This window comes from Hyperolius riggenbachi, chromosome 5, assembly GCF_040937935.1.
Source record: "Hyperolius riggenbachi isolate aHypRig1 chromosome 5, aHypRig1.pri, whole genome shotgun sequence".
Classification (NCBI taxonomy): Eukaryota; Metazoa; Chordata; class Amphibia; order Anura; family Hyperoliidae; genus Hyperolius; species Hyperolius riggenbachi.
In genome coordinates this window covers 449,804,839-449,823,516 of record NC_090650.1, presented here as the reverse complement: position 1 = coordinate 449,823,516, position 18,678 = coordinate 449,804,839, and the positions used below count along the sequence as shown (strand labels likewise).

General features: G+C 49.2%; 1 protein-coding gene across 3 annotated transcripts in view; it reads left to right on the top strand.

Annotated features, from left to right (window-relative positions):
- Nucleotides 1-18,678, top strand: part of LOC137519290 (phospholipase A2 inhibitor NAI-like) — a 97,652-nt gene that overhangs the window by 48,887 nt on the left and 30,087 nt on the right. For all 3 annotated transcript variants that reach the window (XM_068238234.1, XM_068238233.1, XM_068238235.1), the window contains one exon: nucleotides 15,479-15,619. In XM_068238234.1, coding sequence (XP_068094335.1) covers nucleotides 15,479-15,619 — 141 coding nt within the window. The remainder of the gene's footprint in view (nucleotides 1-15,478; nucleotides 15,620-18,678) is intronic.

Here is an 18,678-nt window from a genome sequence, read left to right as displayed (position 1 = left end):
CTGCTATCCTAACCATTATACCACCACCAACACTACATGCTGAAGCCAGCCTAGCATGTACCATTATGATATATCCAAGAGAAAAATTAGCTTGCTTAAGGATTTGTAGGATGCCAAAAGCCAACTCACATTGGCCAGGAATAGAACCCAGGTCTACCGCTTGGTAGGCTGCTATCCTAACCATTATACCACCAACACAACACACTACAATGCTCTATGCTGAAGCCAGCCTAGCATGTACCATTGTAATATACCCAAGAGAAAAATTATCTCTCTCTCTCTCTAGGAGTTGATGCCATTGAACTGAATTTTCAGCTGAAAACCATCTACGGATACCAGCAGAATTTCACAGGCAATTTCGAAATTCCGCCGGATTGAAAAAGCAATTCCATTCTGACCAAATGGAACGGAATGACCAATTTCTGCTCAAAATTGTGGAAAATACAATTCCGCGGAAAGCGGTGACCATCCCTACTAGAGAGGGAGAGAGAGAGAGAGAGAGAGATGAATCTACCTGGCTATCTGGGGTTCTCTTTGGACAACTGTTGAACACAAAAGGCAAGGCCATGCCTGGGTGGGCTTGAACCACCAACCTTGCAGTTAAAGAGACACTGAAGCGAGACTAAATCTCGCTTCAGGTCTTATATATAGCAGGGGCACGTGTGCCCCTGCTAAAACGCCGCTATCCCGCGGCTTAACGGGGGTCCCTTCACCCCCAACCCACCCCCCGCAAACCTGGGTCGGAAAAAGGTCGCTGGAGCTGATCTTCCTGGAGGCAGGGCTAACGGCTGCAGCCCTGCCTCCAGTCGCGTCTATCAGACGCGCATCGCCGCCTCTCCCCCGCCCCTCTCAGTGAAGGAAGACTGAGAGGGGCGGGGGAGAGGCGGAGGTACGCGTCTGACAGACGCGCATGGGGCAGGGCTGCGGCGGTTAGCCCTGCCCCAACCAGGAAGCGCTCCCCCGCTGCTCGGAGGGGGTTTGGGGGGACAGGGACCCCCGTTAAGCCGCGCTATAGCGGCGTTTTAGCAGGGGCACGCATGCCCCTGCTAGCTATGAGGTCTGAAGCGAGATCTATTCTCGCTTCAGACTCTCTTTAACAGCCAAACACGCTAACCGATTGTGCCACAGAGACTGTGTACCACAAAAACTGTTGAATGATTTTATGGGGATGTATGTGTGTCTTTTGGAGGGAGGAAGTAAGTCTGCTCCAAGAAGTTTCAGCATGTAGTGTTGGTGGTATAATGGTTAGGATAGCAGCCTACAGAGCGGTAGGCCTGGGTTTGATTCATGGCCAATGTATGTGAGTTGGCTTTTGAAATCCTACAAATCCTTAAAGGGAAGGTTCAGGGAGGGTGGGTAAAAAATAAAAATCAATTTCCACTTACCTGGGGCTTCCTCCAGCCCGTGGCAGGCAGGAGTTCTGCGCATGCGCAGTAGAGCCCGGAGGACGTCCGATGACGTCAGCGCGCCGGCGTGGGACGCAGAAGTTCCGGGCCTTGGAGCGCAGAAGAGCCCGACCTGGCAGCCGGCCTGGCCAGGTCGGGTCGGCCACCGGAGACCACCGGGAGCCTGCGGAGCGGCGGCGAGGGCACCTCCTGCCTGCCACGGGCTGGAGGAAGCCCCAGGTAAGTGGAAATTGATTTTTATTTTTTACCCACCCTCCCTGAACCTTCCCTTTAAGCAATCTCATTTTTCTCTTGGATATATCACAATGGTACTTGCTAGGCTGGCTTCAGCATGTAGCATTGTAGTGTGTTGTATTGGTGGTGTAATGGTTAGGATACTGTAATGATCCGCTCAGCTGCCTGTGCAGGCAGGCAGCTTTTTGACCACTGTTCAGGTCTGCATTCTGCAGGTCTCTGGAAAAGAGACCTTTTGTCAGTTTTGCAGCTTGCTGCTGCTGGGGAATTTGCATACGTTTGTCATGCAAATCTCCTAGCCACATCCTCTGGAGGCTTGTACTTTAACCACTTCAGCACCACAGGGTTTTTTGCTTAAAAACCAGAGCAATTTTCACATTTCAGCGCTCCTCCCATTCATTCACCAATAACTTTATTGCTACTCATCAGATGTAAATGATCTATATCTTGTTTTTTTTGCCACAAATTATGCTTTGTGAGGGTGATATTTGCTTTTAGTAATTATGCTATTATCTGTGCATTTTAAAGGGAAAAATGAGAAAAAAAAAAAGAAAAAATACACTATTTATCCATTTCCATGCACTATAGTTTTCAAATAAACAATGTTACCATAGGTAAAACCCACACATTGTATTTGCTAATTTGTCCTGGTTATCTCAACATTTAAATAATGTTCCTAGTACAATGTATGGCGATAATATATTAGTTTCTGGTTTGTGTTTTTGTTTTCTCATTGTACTCTATCAGTAATTAAAAGCCCTTATCTTCATGATTAACAGTAATACACTCTCATGGCATACATATTTTAAAAGCTAAGTCCCTAGGGTAACTATGTATTCTCTTTTCAATGCTGTCACTTTTGTTTTTTTTTTACAAGTATTTATTTAGGGGTATAGAGTACATGAAAATAACAGTTTTATTGCTTTTCATTCAGTTTTCCGGTAAAAAAAATCACATGACTTATCCCTCAGTTGTCAAACAACACAAAATCTATTCTCTCACTTGTCACGGTTAAAATGATACCCTATATACATAATCAGATAGCTTATTGGGCATACAGCACACTGTTTACCACAAGTACGCCTATCTACTCCCCTGAGCTTCAAGTAAAGTTTTGTGGGGAGTAGATAAGCGTAGCAAGGGAGGTGAAGTGGATAAATACCATGTGATATCACAGACCTTCGCTGGTCATAAGGGTTTGTCCTGTGAAACACTCCTGGAGTGTCAGCCATGCTTATCGTTTGAAGATTAGCTTAGAGTAATTCCTGGGACTGCATTAGGCATCCTTGCTAGAGCAGTCAGGATTGTATTATTTGTATTGCCTGTTCTGTCTGTCTGTCGTGCTTCGATCACACTAGCCTCTAGCAGTAGCGGCTGTGGATCCTTCTGGTCTGCAACTCTCTTGCTGTACTTGGATCGCACCTGCTCTGGCGGAAAGAGCAGTGGATCCAGCTCGCTCTGGTTCTATACTTGGATCACACTCGCTCTGGCGGAAAGAGCAGTGGATCCTGCTAACTCCATTTTCCTATTTAGATCGCACTCGCTCTGGCGGAAGAGCGGTGGATCGTATCTCTCACTTATTCCTGTTTTCGTTTATCTGTCTTGTCTGCTACGAACGCTTGCTGGAGGCTCGGTGAGGTAACCGTTAAGCAAGCGCTCGCGTCCTCCGTTTCATGTTTGTCTGTCGGTGGTTAGTTAGGCGTGCTTGTCTCTGTTGTGCTTAACACGCGGAGACCGCGCAGGAAACGCGTTCGCTGTTGCGAATGAGTGCGGTGTTCGCGTTTAGTTAGCGTTTGTTATTTTCCTTATCTCCTCATTGTATGATTTGCTGTGCCTTTGCTACTCTCATGCCCTGTCTTGCTTAAGCCTTGTGTCACCTCTGGCAATCGCCTCTCTCGCGATTGCGTTCCTACGTCGTTTCTTCTGTTGTGTATGCACCGTCGCGGGTTGGCGACTAGATTGGGGCACATACATACATTCTGTCTCTGTGCTCATTCTCTTTCGCAATCGCTTCTTTTGCGATTGCGCTCTCACTTGGTTTCCTTTGTTGTGTGTCCGCCGTCGCAGGTTGGTGGCTAGATTGGTGGACATACATACATTCCTCATCTGTGCTTATTCGGTCTTGTGTCGCTGTTAGCAATCACCATCTCTGGCGATTGCCTTCTCACCTGATCTTCATGGTTGTGTGTTCATCATCGCAGGGTGGCGACTAGATTGGTGGACACACATACCCTCTGTCGCTTTGATCTCTCTCTCTCAGGGCTATCTTGCCCTGCATTTCTTCCCTTCGAACAATTCCTGTCTGGTGTGTGTGGCAGGGCAGAGGAGCTGTTCCTCTGCACTCCACAGCTCCACCTGCCGACAGGAATATTCGCTGGGTTCCCTCAAATTATACGCTTGTGGAGGATTTCCGCAGTGTCAGCGCACGTCCTGTTCGCTGATCACGGAGAGAATTCCACAATCGTTACAGATAGCAGCCTACAGAGCGGTAGGCCTGGGTTCTATTCCCGGCCAATGTGAGTTCGCTTTTGGCATACTACAAATCCTTAAGCAAGCTCATTTTTCTCTTGGATATATCATAATGGTACATGCTAGACTGGCTTCAGCATGCAGTGTTGGTGGTGGTATAGTGGTAAAGTGAGCTACCTACCACACACTCAGACCTGGGTTCAATTCCTGGCCAAGGTATGTAAGCTGGCTTTTGAAATCCTACAATTTCCTGGAAGAGAAGACCCTCCTACCTCCGGGCAGAGGGATTGAGGTAGAGATACACTGTCTGATGTTGTAAAGCAGTGTAGGCCTGCAATTGAACATTCAATGAGATTTCTGACCTTAAAACACTGCTTTGTGTCAAATGCAGATTTTTTTCTGAGACTTTTGATGTGTATTTCATTCAACCATGTCTTCCTCCAGGTATTAGACCCTTTGAAACATCTTTTCTATCATTTTTCCAGTGAGCAGATATTTTTCTAAATCTTTAATTTCGCCTCCCCATTGAAGTTTATTGCGATTCGCGAAAGTTCGCGCAATCCGGACCTTCCGCGAAAGTTCGCGAACGGGGTTCGCGAACCGAAAATCGGTGGTTCGGGCTATCTCTAATGCCCGCCCCCTCCCAGGAGAAATGAGTATAGGGGTACTACAAAGTACCCCTTACCCATTTCCACAAAAGATTAAAGGAAATATCTGGCTACCTATACTGCTGCAGCTATACCAGGCTACCTATACTGCTGCAGCTATACCAGGCTACCTATACTGGCTGCAGCTATATCTGGCTACCTCTACTGCCGGCTGCCGCCCCTATTCCAGGCTACCTATACTGGCTGCACCTATATCTGGCTACCTATACTGGCTGCACCTATTCCTGGCTACCTATACTGGCTGCACCTATATCTGGCTACCTCTACTGCCGCCCCTATTCCAGGCTACCTATACTGGCTGCACCTATATCTGGCTACCTCTACTGCCACCCCTATTCCAGGCTACCTATACTGGCTGCACCTATATCTGGCTACCTATACTGGCTGCACCTATATCTGGCTACCTCTACTGCCGCCCCTATTCCAGGCTACCTATACTGGCTGCACCTATATCTGGCTACCTCTACTGCCCCCCTATTCCAGGCTACCTATACTGGCTGCACCTATATCTGGCTACCTATACTGGCTGCACCTATATCTGGCTACCTCTACTGCCGCCCCTATTCCAGGCTACCTATACTGGCTGCACCTATACTGGCTGCACCTATATCTGGCTACCTATACTGGCTGCACCTATATCTGGCTACCTATACTGGCTGCAGCTATACCTGGCTACCTATACTGGCTGCACCAATATATGGCTACCTATACTGGCTGCACCTATATCTGGCTACCTATACTGGCTGCACCTATATCTGGCTACCTATACTGGCTGCACCTATATATGGCTACCTATACTGGCTGCACCTATACCAGGCTACCTATACTGGCTGCACCTATACCTGGCTACCTGTACTTGGGGCACCTATTCCTGGCTACCTATACTGGCTGCACCTATACTGGGGGCACCTATATATGGCTACCTATACTGGCTGCAGCTATACCTGGCTACCTCTACTGCTGCCCCGATTCCAGGCTACCTATACTGGCTGCACCTATATCTGGCTACCTATACTGGCTGCACCTATATATGGCTACCTATACTGGCTGCAGCTATACCTGGCTACCTCTACTGCTGCCCCGATTCCAGGCTACCTATACTGGCTGCACCTATTCCTGGCTACCTATACTGGCTGCACCTATATCTGGCTACCTATACTGGCTGCACCTATATCTGTCTACCTATACTGGCTGCAGCTATACCTGACTACCTATACTGGCTGCACCTATATATGGCTACCTATACTGGCTGCAGCTATATCTGGCTACCTATACTGGCTGCACCTATATCTGGCTACCTATACTGGCTGCACCTATATATGGCTACCTATACTGGCTGCACCTATACCAGGCTACCTATACTGGCTGCACCTATACCTGGCTACCTGTACTTGGGGCACCTATTCCTGGCTACCTATACTGGCTGCACCTATACTGGGGGCACCTATATATGGCTACCTATACTGGCTGCAGCTATACCTGGCTACCTCTACTGCTGCCCCGATTCCAGGCTACCTATACTGGCTGCACCTATATCTGGCTACCTATACTGGCTGCACCTATATATGGCTACCTATACTGGCTGCAGCTATACCTGGCTACCTCTACTGCTGCCCCGATTCCAGGCTACCTATACTGGCTGCACCTATTCCTGGCTACCTATACTGGCTGCACCTATATCTGGCTACCTATACTGGCTGCACCTATATCTGTCTACCTATACTGGCTGCAGCTATACCTGACTACCTATACTGGCTGCACCTATATATGGCTACCTATACTGGCTGCAGCTATACCTGGCTACCTCTACTGCTGCCCCGATTCCAAGCTACCTATACTGGCTGCACCTATACCAGGCTACCTATACTGGCTGCACCTATATCTGGCTACCTATACTGGCTGCAGCTATACCTGGCTACCTATACTGGCTGCAGCTATACCTGGCTACCTCTACTGCTGCCCCGATTCCAGGCTACCTATACTGGCTGCACCTATTCCTGGCTACCTATACTGGCTGCCCCTATATCTGGCTACCTATACTGGCTGCACCTATATCTGGCTACCTATACTGGCTGCAGCTATACCTGACTACCTATACTGGCTGCACCTATATATGGCTACCTATACTGGCTGCAGCTATACCTGGCTACCTCTACTGCTGCCCCGATTCCAGGCTACCTATACTGGCTGCACCTATATCTGGCTACCTATACTGGCTGCAGCTAAACCTGGCTACCTATACTGGCTGCCCCTATTCCAGGCTACCTATACTGGCTGCACCTATATCTGGCTACCTATACTGCTGCAGCTATATCTGGCTACCTATACTGGCTGCACCTATATCTGGCTACCTGTACTGGCTGCACCTATATCTGGCTACCTGTATTGGTGCACTTATTCCAGGCTACCTCTACTGCCGCCCCTATTCCAGGCTACCTATACTGGCTGCACCTATACTGGCTGCACCTATATCTGGCTACCTCTACAGCTGCCCCTATTCCAGGCTACCTATACTGGCTGCACCTATTCCAGGCTACCTGTACTGGCTGCACCTATACTGGCTGCACCTATATCTGGCTACTTATACTGGCTTCACCTATAACTGGCTACCTATACTGGATGCACCTATATCTCGCTACCTATACTGGCTGCAGCTATACCTGGCTACATATACTGGCTGCACCTATATATGGCTACCTATACTGGCTGCGGCTATACCTGGCTACCTCTACTGCTGCCCCGATTCCAGGCTACCTATACTGGCTGCACCTATATCTGGCTACCTATACTGGCTGCACCTATACTGGCTTCACCTATATCTGGCTACCTATACTGGCTGCACCTATATCTGGCTACCTATACTGGCTGCAGCTATACCTGGCTACCTATACTGGCTGCACCTATATATGGCTACCTATACGGGCTGCAGCTATACCTGGCTACCTCTACTGCTGCCCCAATTCCAGGCTACCTATACTGGCTGCACCTATATCTGGCTACCTATACTGGCTGCAGCTATACCTGGCTACCTATACTGGCTGCACCTATATATGGCTACCTATACTGGCTGCAGCTATACCTGGCTACCTCTACTGCTGCCCCGATTCCAGGCTACCTATACTGGCTGCACCTATATCTGGCTACCTATACTGGCTGCACCTATACTGGCTGCACCTATATCTGGCTACCTATACTGGCTGCAGCTATACCTGGCTACCTCTACTGCTGCCCCGATTCCAGGCTACCTATACTGGCTGCACCTATATCTGGCTACCTATACTGGCTGCACCTATACTGGCTGCACCTATATCTGGCTACCTATACTGGCTGCACCTATATCTGGCTACCTATACTGACTGCAGCTATACCTGGCTACCTATACTGGCTGCACCTATATCTGGCTACCTATACTGGCTGCAGCTATACCTGGCTACCTATACTGGCTGCACCTATATCTGGCTACCTATCCTGTCTGCACCTATATCTGGCTACCTATACTGGCTGCACCTATATCTGGCTACCTGTATTGGTGCACTTATTCCAGGCTACCTGTACTGGCTGCACCTATATTTGGCTACCTATACTGGCTGCACCTATATCTGGCTACCTATACTGGCTGCACCTATATCTGGCTACCTATACTGGCTGCAGCTATACCTGGCTACCTATACTGGCTGCACCAATATATGGCTACCTATACTGGCTGCACCTATATCTGGCTACCTATACTGGCTGCACCTATATCTGGCTACCTATACTGGCTGCACCTATATATGGCTACCTATACTGGCTGCACCTATACCAGGCTACCTATACTGGCTGCACCTATACCTGGCTACCTGTACTTGGGGCACCTATTCCTGGCTACCTATACTGGCTGCACCTATACTGGGGGCACCTATATATGGCTACCTATACTGGCTGCAGCTATACCTGGCTACCTCTACTGCTGCCCCGATTCCAGGCTACCTATACTGGCTGCACCTATATCTGGCTACCTATACTGGCTGCACCTATATATGGCTACCTATACTGGCTGCAGCTATACCTGGCTACCTCTACTGCTGCCCCGATTCCAGGCTACCTATACTGGCTGCACCTATTCCTGGCTACCTATACTGGCTGCACCTATATCTGGCTACCTATACTGGCTGCACCTATATCTGTCTACCTATACTGGCTGCAGCTATACCTGACTACCTATACTGGCTGCACCTATATATGGCTACCTATACTGGCTGCAGCTATACCTGGCTACCTCTACTGCTGCCCCGATTCCAAGCTACCTATACTGGCTGCACCTATACCAGGCTACCTATACTGGCTGCACCTATATCTGGCTACCTATACTGGCTGCAGCTATACCTGGCTACCTATACTGGCTGCAGCTATACCTGGCTACCTCTACTGCTGCCCCGATTCCAGGCTACCTATACTGGCTGCCCCGATTCCAGGCTACCTATACTGGCTGCACCTATATCTGGCTACCTATACTGGCTGCAGCTAAACCTGGCTACCTATACTGGCTGCCCCTATTCCAGGCTACCTATACTGGCTGCACCTATATCTGGCTACCTATACTGCTGCAGCTATATCTGGCTACCTATACTGGCTGCACCTATATCTGGCTACCTGTACTGGCTGCACCTATATCTGGCTACCTGTATTGGTGCACTTATTCCAGGCTACCTCTACTGCCGCCCCTATTCCAGGCTACCTATACTGGCTGCACCTATACTGGCTGCACCTATATCTGGCTACCTCTACAGCTGCCCCTATTCCAGGCTACCTATACTGGCTGCACCTATTCCAGGCTACCTGTACTGGCTGCACCTATACTGGCTGCACCTATATCTGGCTACTTATACTGGCTTCACCTATAACTGGCTACCTATACTGGCTGCACCTATATCTCGCTACCTATACTGGCTGCAGCTATACCTGGCTACATATACTGGCTGCACCTATATATGGCTACCTATACTGGCTGCGGCTATACCTGGCTACCTCTACTGCTGCCCCGATTCCAGGCTACCTATACTGGCTGCACCTATATCTGGCTACCTATACTGGCTGCACCTATACTGGCTTCACCTATATCTGGCTACCTATACTGGCTGCACCTATATCTGGCTACCTATACTGGCTGCAGCTATACCTGGCTACCTATACTGGCTGCACCTATATATGGCTACCTATACGGGCTGCAGCTATACCTGGCTACCTCTACTGCTGCCCCAATTCCAGGCTACCTATACTGGCTGCACCTATATCTGGCTACCTATACTTTCTGCAGCTATACCTGGCTACCTATACTGGCTGCACCTATATATGGCTACCTATACTGGCTGCAGCTATACCTGGCTACCTCTACTGCTGCCCCGATTCCAGGCTACCTATACTGGCTGCACCTATATCTGGCTACCTATACTGGCTGCACCTATACTGGCTGCACCTATATCTGGCTACCTATACTGGCTGCAGCTATACCTGGCTACCTCTACTGCTGCCCCGATTCCAGGCTACCTATACTGGCTGCACCTATACTGGCTGCACCTATATCTGGCTACCTATACTGGCTGCACCTATACTGGCTGCACCTATATCTGGCTACCTATACTGGCTGCACCTATATCTGGCTACCTATACTGACTGTAGCTATACCTGGCTACCTATACTGGCTGCACCTATATCTGGCTACCTATACTGGCTGCAGCTATACCTGGCTACCTATACTGGCTGCACCTATATCTGGCTACCTATCCTGTCTGCACCTATATCTGGCTACCTATACTGGCTGCACCTATATCTGGCTACCTGTATTGGTGCACTTATTCCAGGCTACCTGTACTGGCTGCACCTATTCCAGGCTACCTATACTGGCTGCACCTATACTGCCTGCACCTATACTGGCTGCACCTATATCTGGCTACCTATACTGGCTGCACCTATATCTGGCTATCTGTATTGGTGCACTTATTCCAGGCTACCTGTACTGGCTGCCCCTATTCCAGGCTACCTATACTGGCTGCACCTATATCTGGCTGCACCTATATCTGGCTACCTATACTGGCTGCACCTATATCTGGCTACCTATACTGGCTGCAGCTATACCTGGCTACCTATACTGGCTGCACCTATATCTGGCTACCTGTGCTGGCGGCACCTATACTGGCTGCACCTATACATGGCTACCTGTGCTGGCTGCACCTATAACTGGTTACCTCTACTGGTGCACCTATTCCAGGCTACCTATACTGGCTGCACCTATTCCAGGCTACCTATACTGGGGGCATCTATATCTGGCTACCTGTACTGGGGGCATCTATATTTGTCTACCTATACTGGGGGCACCTATATCTGGCTACCTATACTGGGGGCATCTATATCTGGCTACCTATACTGGGGGCCCCTATACCTTGCTACCTGTACTGGGGGCATCTATATTTGTCTACCTATACTGGGGGCATCTATATCTGGCTACCTGTACTGGGGGCATCTATATTTGTCTACCTATACTGGGGGCGTCTATATCTGGTTACCTGTACTGGGGGCATCTATATTTGTCTACCTATACTGGGGGCCCCTATACCTTGCTACCTGTACTGGGGGCATCTATATCTGGCTACCTGTACTGGGGGCATCTATATCTGGCTACCTATACTGGGGGCACCTATACCTGGCTACCTATACTGGGGGCACCTATATCTGGCTACCTATACTGGGGGCACCTATACCTGGCTCCCTATACTGGGGGGCACCTATACCTGGCTACCTTTACTGGGGCACCTATACCTGACTCCCTATACTGGGGGCACCTATATCTGGCTACCTGTACTGGGGGCATCTATATCTGGCAACCTGTACTGGGGGCATCTATATTTGTCTACCTATACTGGGGGCATCTATATCTGGCTACCTGTACTGGGGGCATCTATATTTGTCTACCTATACTGGGGGCATCTATATCTGGCTACCTGTACTGGGGGCATCTATATTTGTCTATACTGGGGGCACCTATATCTGGCTACCTATATTTGGGGCATCTATATCTGGTTACATGAACTGGCTGCACCTATATCTGGATACCTACAAAGCTCCCAACTTTTTGAGATGAGAAAGAGGGACACTTAAGCCACGCCCCTGCCACACCCCTGACCACGCCCCGTCACACCCCTAGTCATGCATACCATAAAGATTTCATATGAAAAATTTGTTGTTTTATAATTCAATCCACACTGGTCCTTTCTGTCCTGGTTCATTTTCCTTCATAGTAACATTTTACAATCAGTAATATATCAATTTACAGGATGGGAATAAAGTGTAGAGTCAAATACACACATTTTTAGTAGAGAAATATATATATTTACATAGAAAGAGGGACAAAGTCCTGAAAGAGGGACAAATGAGGAGGAAAGAGGGACAGTTGGGAGCTCTGGGATACCTATACTGGCTGCACCTATACCTGGCTACCTATGCTGGGGGCACCTATATCTGGCTACCTATACTGGGGGCACCTATATCTGGCTACCTATACTGGGGGCACCTATACCTGGCTACCTATACTGGGGGCACCTATATCTGGCTACCTATACTGGGGGCACCTATATCTGGCTACCTATACTGGCTGCACCTATACCTGGCTACCTATACTGGGGGCACCTATACATGGCTACCTATACTGGGGGCCCCTATATCTGGCTACCTATACTGGGGGCACCTATACATGGCTACCTATACTGGGGGCACCTATATCTGGCTACCTATACTGGGGGCACCTATACCTGGCTACCTATACTGGGGGCACCTATATCTGGCTACCTATACTGGGGGCACCTATATCTGGCTACCTATACTGGGGGCACCTATACATGGCTACCTATACTGGCTGCACCTATACTGGGGGCACCTATACCTGGCTACCTATACTGGGGGCACCTATATCTGGCTACCTATACTGGGGGCACCTATATCTGGCTACCTATACTGGGGGCACCTATACATGGCTACCTATACTGGCTGCACCTATACTGGGGGCACCTATACCTGGCTACCTATACTGGGGACATATCTGGCTACCTGTACTGGTGCACCCATTCCAGAACAGGAAAAGTGGGATACATGTCTGGGAGGTGCTTAGTGTTTTTGTATTTGCTTTCCTCTGTCATGTGTATCCTCTGGCTGGACCAGGAGGCTGTGCGCTGCTGTTGGCATGTGTGGGAGGTGCTTAGCATTTGTATTTGCTTTCCTCTGTCATGTGTATCCTCTGGCTTGATCAGGAGGCTGTGCGCTGCTGTTGGCATGTGTGGGAGGTGCTTAGCCTTTGTATTTGCTTTTTCTCTGTCATGTGTATCCTCTGGCTGGATCAGGAGGCAGTGCGCTGCTGTTGGCATGTGTGGGAGGTGCTTAGCCTTTGTATTTGCTTTCCTCAGTCATGTGTATCCTCTGGCTGGATCAGGAGGCTGTGCGCTGCTGTTGGCATGTGTGGGAGGTGCTTAGCCTTTGTATTTGCTTTCTTCAGTCATGTGTATCCTCTGGCTGGATCAGGAGGCTGTGCGCTGCTGTTGGCATGTGTGGGAGGTGCTTTGCCTTTGTATTTGCTTTCTTCAGTCATGTGTATCCTCTGGCTGGATCAGGAGGCTGTGCGCTGCTGTTGACATGTGTGGGAGGTGCATAGCCTTTGTATTTGCTTTCCTCTGTCATGTGTATCCTCTGGCTTGATCAGGAGGCTGTGCGCTGCTGTTGGCATGTGTGGGAGGTGCTTAGCCTTTGTATTTGCTTTCCTCTGTCATGTGTATCCTCTGGCTGGATCAGGAGGCAGTGTGCTGCTGTTGGTATGTGTGGGAGGTGCTTAGCCTTTGTATTTGCTTTCCTCTGTCATGTGTATCCTCTGGCTTGATCAGGAGGCTGTGCGCTGCTGTTGGCATGTGTGGGAGGTGCTTAGCCTTTGTATTTGCGTTCTTCTGTCATGTGTATCCTCTGGCTTGATCAGGAGGCTGTGCGCTGCTGTTGGCATGTGTGGGAGGTGCTTAGCCTTTGTATTTGCGTTCTTCTGTCATGTGTATCCTCTGGCTTGATCAGGAGGCTGTGCGCTGCTGTTGGCATGTGTGGGAGGTGCTTAGCCTTTGTATTTGCTTTCCTCTGTCATGTGTATCCTCTGGCTTGATCAGGAGGCTGTGCGCTGCTGTTGGCATGTGTGGGAGGTGCTTAGCCTTTGTATTTGCTTTCCTCTGTCATGTGTATCCTCTGGCTGGATCAGGAGGCTGTGCGCTGCTGTTGGCATGTGTGGGAGGTGCTTAGCCTTGGTATTTGCTTTCCTCTGTCATGTGTATCCTCTGGCTTGATCAGGAGGCTGTGCGCAGCTGTTGGCATGTGTGGGAGGTGCTTAGCCTTTGTATTTGCTTTCCTCTGTCATGTGTATCCTCTGGCTGGACCAGGAGGCTGTACGATGCTGTTGGCATGTGTGGGAGGTGCTTAGCCTTTGTATTTGCTTTCTTCAGTCATGTGTATCCTCTGGCTGGATCAGGAGGCTGTGTGCTGCTGTTGGCATGTGTGGGAGGTGCTTAGCTTTGGTATTTGCTTTCCTCTGTCATGTGTATCCTCTGGCTTGATCAGGAGGCTGTGCGCTGCTGTTGGCATGTGTGGGAGGTGCTTAGCCTTGGTATTTGCTTTCCTCAGTCATGTGTATCCTCTGGCTGGATCAGGAGGCTGTGCGCTGCTGTTGGCATGTGTGGGAGGTGCTTAGCCTTTGTATTTGCTTTCTTCAGTCATGTGTATCCTCTGGCTGGACCAGGAGGCTGTACGATGCTGTTGGCATGTGTGGGAGGTGCTTAGCCTTTGTATTTGCTTTCTTCAGTCATGTGTATCCTCTGGCTGGATCAGGAGGCTGTGTGCTGCTGTTGGCATGTGTGGGAGGTGCTTAGCTTTGGTATTTGCTTTCCTCTGTCATGTGTATCCTCTGGCTTGATCAGGAGGCTGTGCGCTGCTGTTGGCATGTGTGGGAGGTGCTTAGCCTTTGTATTTGCTTTCTTCAGTCATGTGTATCCTCTGGCTGGATCAGGAGGCTGTGCGCTGCTGTTGGCATGTGTGGGAGGTGCTTAGCCTTTGTATTTGCTTTCTTCAGTCATGTGTATCCTCTGGCTGGACCAGGAGGCTGTACGATGCTGTTGGCATGTGTGGGAGGTGCTTAGCCTTTGTATTTGCTTTCTTCAGTCATGTGTATCCTCTGGCTGGATCAGGAGGCTGTGTGCTGCTGTTGGCATGTGTGGGAGGTGCTTAGCTTTGGTATTTGCTTTCCTCTGTCATGTGTATCCTCTGGCTTGATCAGGAGGCTGTGCGCTGCTGTTGGCATGTGTGGGAGGTGCTTAGCCTTTGTATTTGCTTTCTTCAGTCATGTGTATCCTCTGGCTGGATCAGGAGGCTGTGTGCTGCTGTTGGCATGTGTGGGAGGTGCTTAGCCTTTGTATTTGATTTCTTCAGTCATGTGTATCCTCTGGCTTGATCAGGAGGCTGTGCGCTGCTGTTGGCATGTGTGGGAGGTGCTTAGCCTTTGTATTTGCTTTCCTCTGTCATGTGTATCCTCTGGCTGGATCAGGAGGCTGTGCGCTGCTGTTGGCATGTGTGGGAGGTGCTTAGCCTTTGTATTTGCTTTCCTCTGTCATGTGTATCCTCTGGCTCTTCACGTTTCTTTGTGTTTTGCAGTCCCGACTCGGGTATTTATGAGGAGCTGCGGGAATTCCGAGCAATGTTCCGATCTCACAGTGCTGAGGACTCCGTACATCAGAATGGTGACCAGCAACAAGTGCTGCTCAGGTGGCAATTGCTCACCGCAGCCCCCTACAGGTGAGGATGGGTAATGCTCACTGTGCATAATTCTCTCCCTGTCACAGGAGTTCAGCTAATACTCTCACTAAACACACAACTAAATGTCACAACATTAGTGATGGACAGACATCAAATTTCTGCATTCGCAAACACATTTGCGAATTTTCAGCAAGCATTCGCAAAGCGACCGTTCGCGGTGGGCTCTGTAGACTTTCATATGCAGCAAACTTTCAGGGCATTTCTGCAGCCACATTTTTTTTTTAAATGGTGTAAAAATTGGACCAAAACCAAGACAGTGGCATGGCGGAGGGGGCAAAATAGTCGCCAAAAATACATGTTTGTGCAAACGCTTTTTTATAGTTCTTTTTAAATTTTAATGGCCACCAACTTCAGCAGTTAACAGCATGTATGCGCAGAAACACCAAATTTGCAGTGTATGTTCAGGAGGACAGTGGGAATGGAAGTTTCTAGGCTAAATTGCAACCAGGGTGAGGGTGTATAAATTTCACCCCCTTCCCCCCCACCCCCGAGAACCATTACTCTTTAGGGACAGTCACACAGCCACAGGTCACAAGTAGATCTGCCTACTTACTAGTGACCAGCCGCTCATCCAGGAGGAAGCAGAGACCAGGTAATCACACAGGTGAAGAGAGTCCAGAAAGCCACCTCTTCCCATGAGCGCCGCCCACTGACAGCCTACAGTACCGCTACAGGACACCAGGTGTCATCATGCGGTGGTGACAGCCTGCAGTACCGCTACAGGACATCAGGTGTCATCACACGGCGGTGACAGCCTGCAATACCGCTACAGCACATCAGGTGTCATCACGCTGAGGTGACAGCCTGCAGTACCGCTACAGGACATCAGGCGTCATCACACGGAGGTGACAGACTGCAGTACTGCTACAGGACATCAGGCGTCATCACGCGGAGGTGACAGCCTGCAGTAATGCTACAGGACATCAGGTGTCATCACACGGTGGTGACAGCCTGCAGTACCACTACAGGACATCAGGGGTCATCACGCGGTGGTGACAGCCTGCAGTACCACTACAGGACATCAGGGGTCATCACGCGGTGGTGACAGCCTGCAGTACCACTACAGGACATCAGGTGTCATCACGCGGTGGTGACAGCCTGCAGTACCACTACAGGACACCAGGTGTCATCACGCGGTGGTGACAGCCTGCAGTACCGCTACAGGACACCAGGTGTCATCACGCGGTGGTGACAGCCTGCAGTACCGCTACAGGACATCAGGTGTCATCACGCGGTGGTGACAGCCTGCAGTACCGCTACAGGACATCAGGTGTCATCACGCGGTGGTGACAGCCTGCAGTACCGCTACAGGACATCAGGTGTCATCACGCGGTGGTGACGGGATGATGACTTGATGTCTGATGCAGGCAGCCCAGGAGGAGTCAAGGAAGGTGATCGCTCTGGTGATCTTCCTGCCCACGCCCAAGAAACTGCCCTGACAGTGGGAACAAGAGAGATTTTTTTTTTCAAAAAGACCTTTTAGTTGTTGAGAAAATCCATGTCAAATTTACAAGAAAAAAGTCTATATTTAAAGTGTACCGAAAGTGACGTCGGATGACATTGTTAGAATGTAACTATTATATGCTTGAATTCGTAGGCCTCAGTTACTTTAACTGAGTTTAGTCAAAGGACTTGATTTGCAGAGCCTCACAGCAAAAAAACTCCGCCCTCACTACACAACCTGCAGCTTGCAAATGAACTGAATACTTTTTATTGCAGGTTTGACACTAGCAACAATAGTCAAACACACCAAGTCAATTCGCATAATTTCCATCTCTGCAGCAGGCAAACTGAACATTCCTCCTGCCAGCCAACGTTTCCACCCCCTGCGGTGCCTCAGCAACTACACAACACAGCAGACCAGACACAATCTGCTAACCTGTCCCCAGATGTGCATGCTCTAACAATATGCCAATCAGATGTAAATAAACTCTTCAAAAGACAAAACACTAGGAAAGCAATGGGGCCAGACGCTGTCTCTGCGAAATGCTTGAATCTCTGTGCCAATCCATTAGGGCCTGTATTCACAGACATATTCAAAGCCTCTCTCTAACTCTCAATTGTTCCGGCCTATTTTAAAAGCTCAACTATTGTACCAATTCCAAAAATTTAAAACCTACATGTTTAAATGATTACAGGCCTGTTGCCCTGACATCACTGGTCATGAAAGCATTAGAAAAACTGATAATGACTTATCTGAAATCCATCACAGATCCCCTGCTGGACTCTCTGCAATTTGCCTACAGGCCTAATAGATCCGCAGATGATGCCGTGAACATGTGTATGCATTATGTACTACAGCATTTAGATAACCCAGGAACCTACACCAGGATTTTATTTATAGATTTCAGCTCTGCAATATTACCATAATGCCATCTCTGCTACACAGCAAGCTCTCCCAGCTACACATACCTGAATCCATCTGCAAATGGATAACCGATTTCCTAACCGACAGGAGACAGCATGTTAGACTTGGGAAACACACATCAAGCTCTCTGACAGTCAGTACTGGTGCACCCCAGGGCTGTGTGCTTTCCCCACTGCTCTACTCACTGTACACCAATGACTGCATCTCCACAGATCCATCTGTTAAGGTTCTGAAGTTTGCAGACGACACAACAGTTGTTGGTCTCATAGAAAACGGGGATGAGTCTGCATACAGGCATGTGGTGGGACAGCTTTCCTCCTGGTGCAGCAGCAACAACTTGGAACTAAATGCTCTCAAAACTATGGAGATGATAATAGACTTTAGGAGATCTCCCCCCCCCCCCCCCAGCACCTCCCCTTAACCATAAATGGATCCACAATAACCCAAGTAGAGTCATTCAAGTTTCTTGGTTCCACAATCTCACACAACCTAAAATGGGACAACAACACTGCCACTATTGTCAAGAAAGCGGAGCAGAGGCTGTACCATCTACGGCAGCTGAAAAAGTTTGGCCTACCTCAAAATCTAATGGTGCAGTTCTACACTGCAATCATCAAATCCACCATAACATCATCTATGACTGTATGGTTCAGCTCCTGCTCAGCATTAG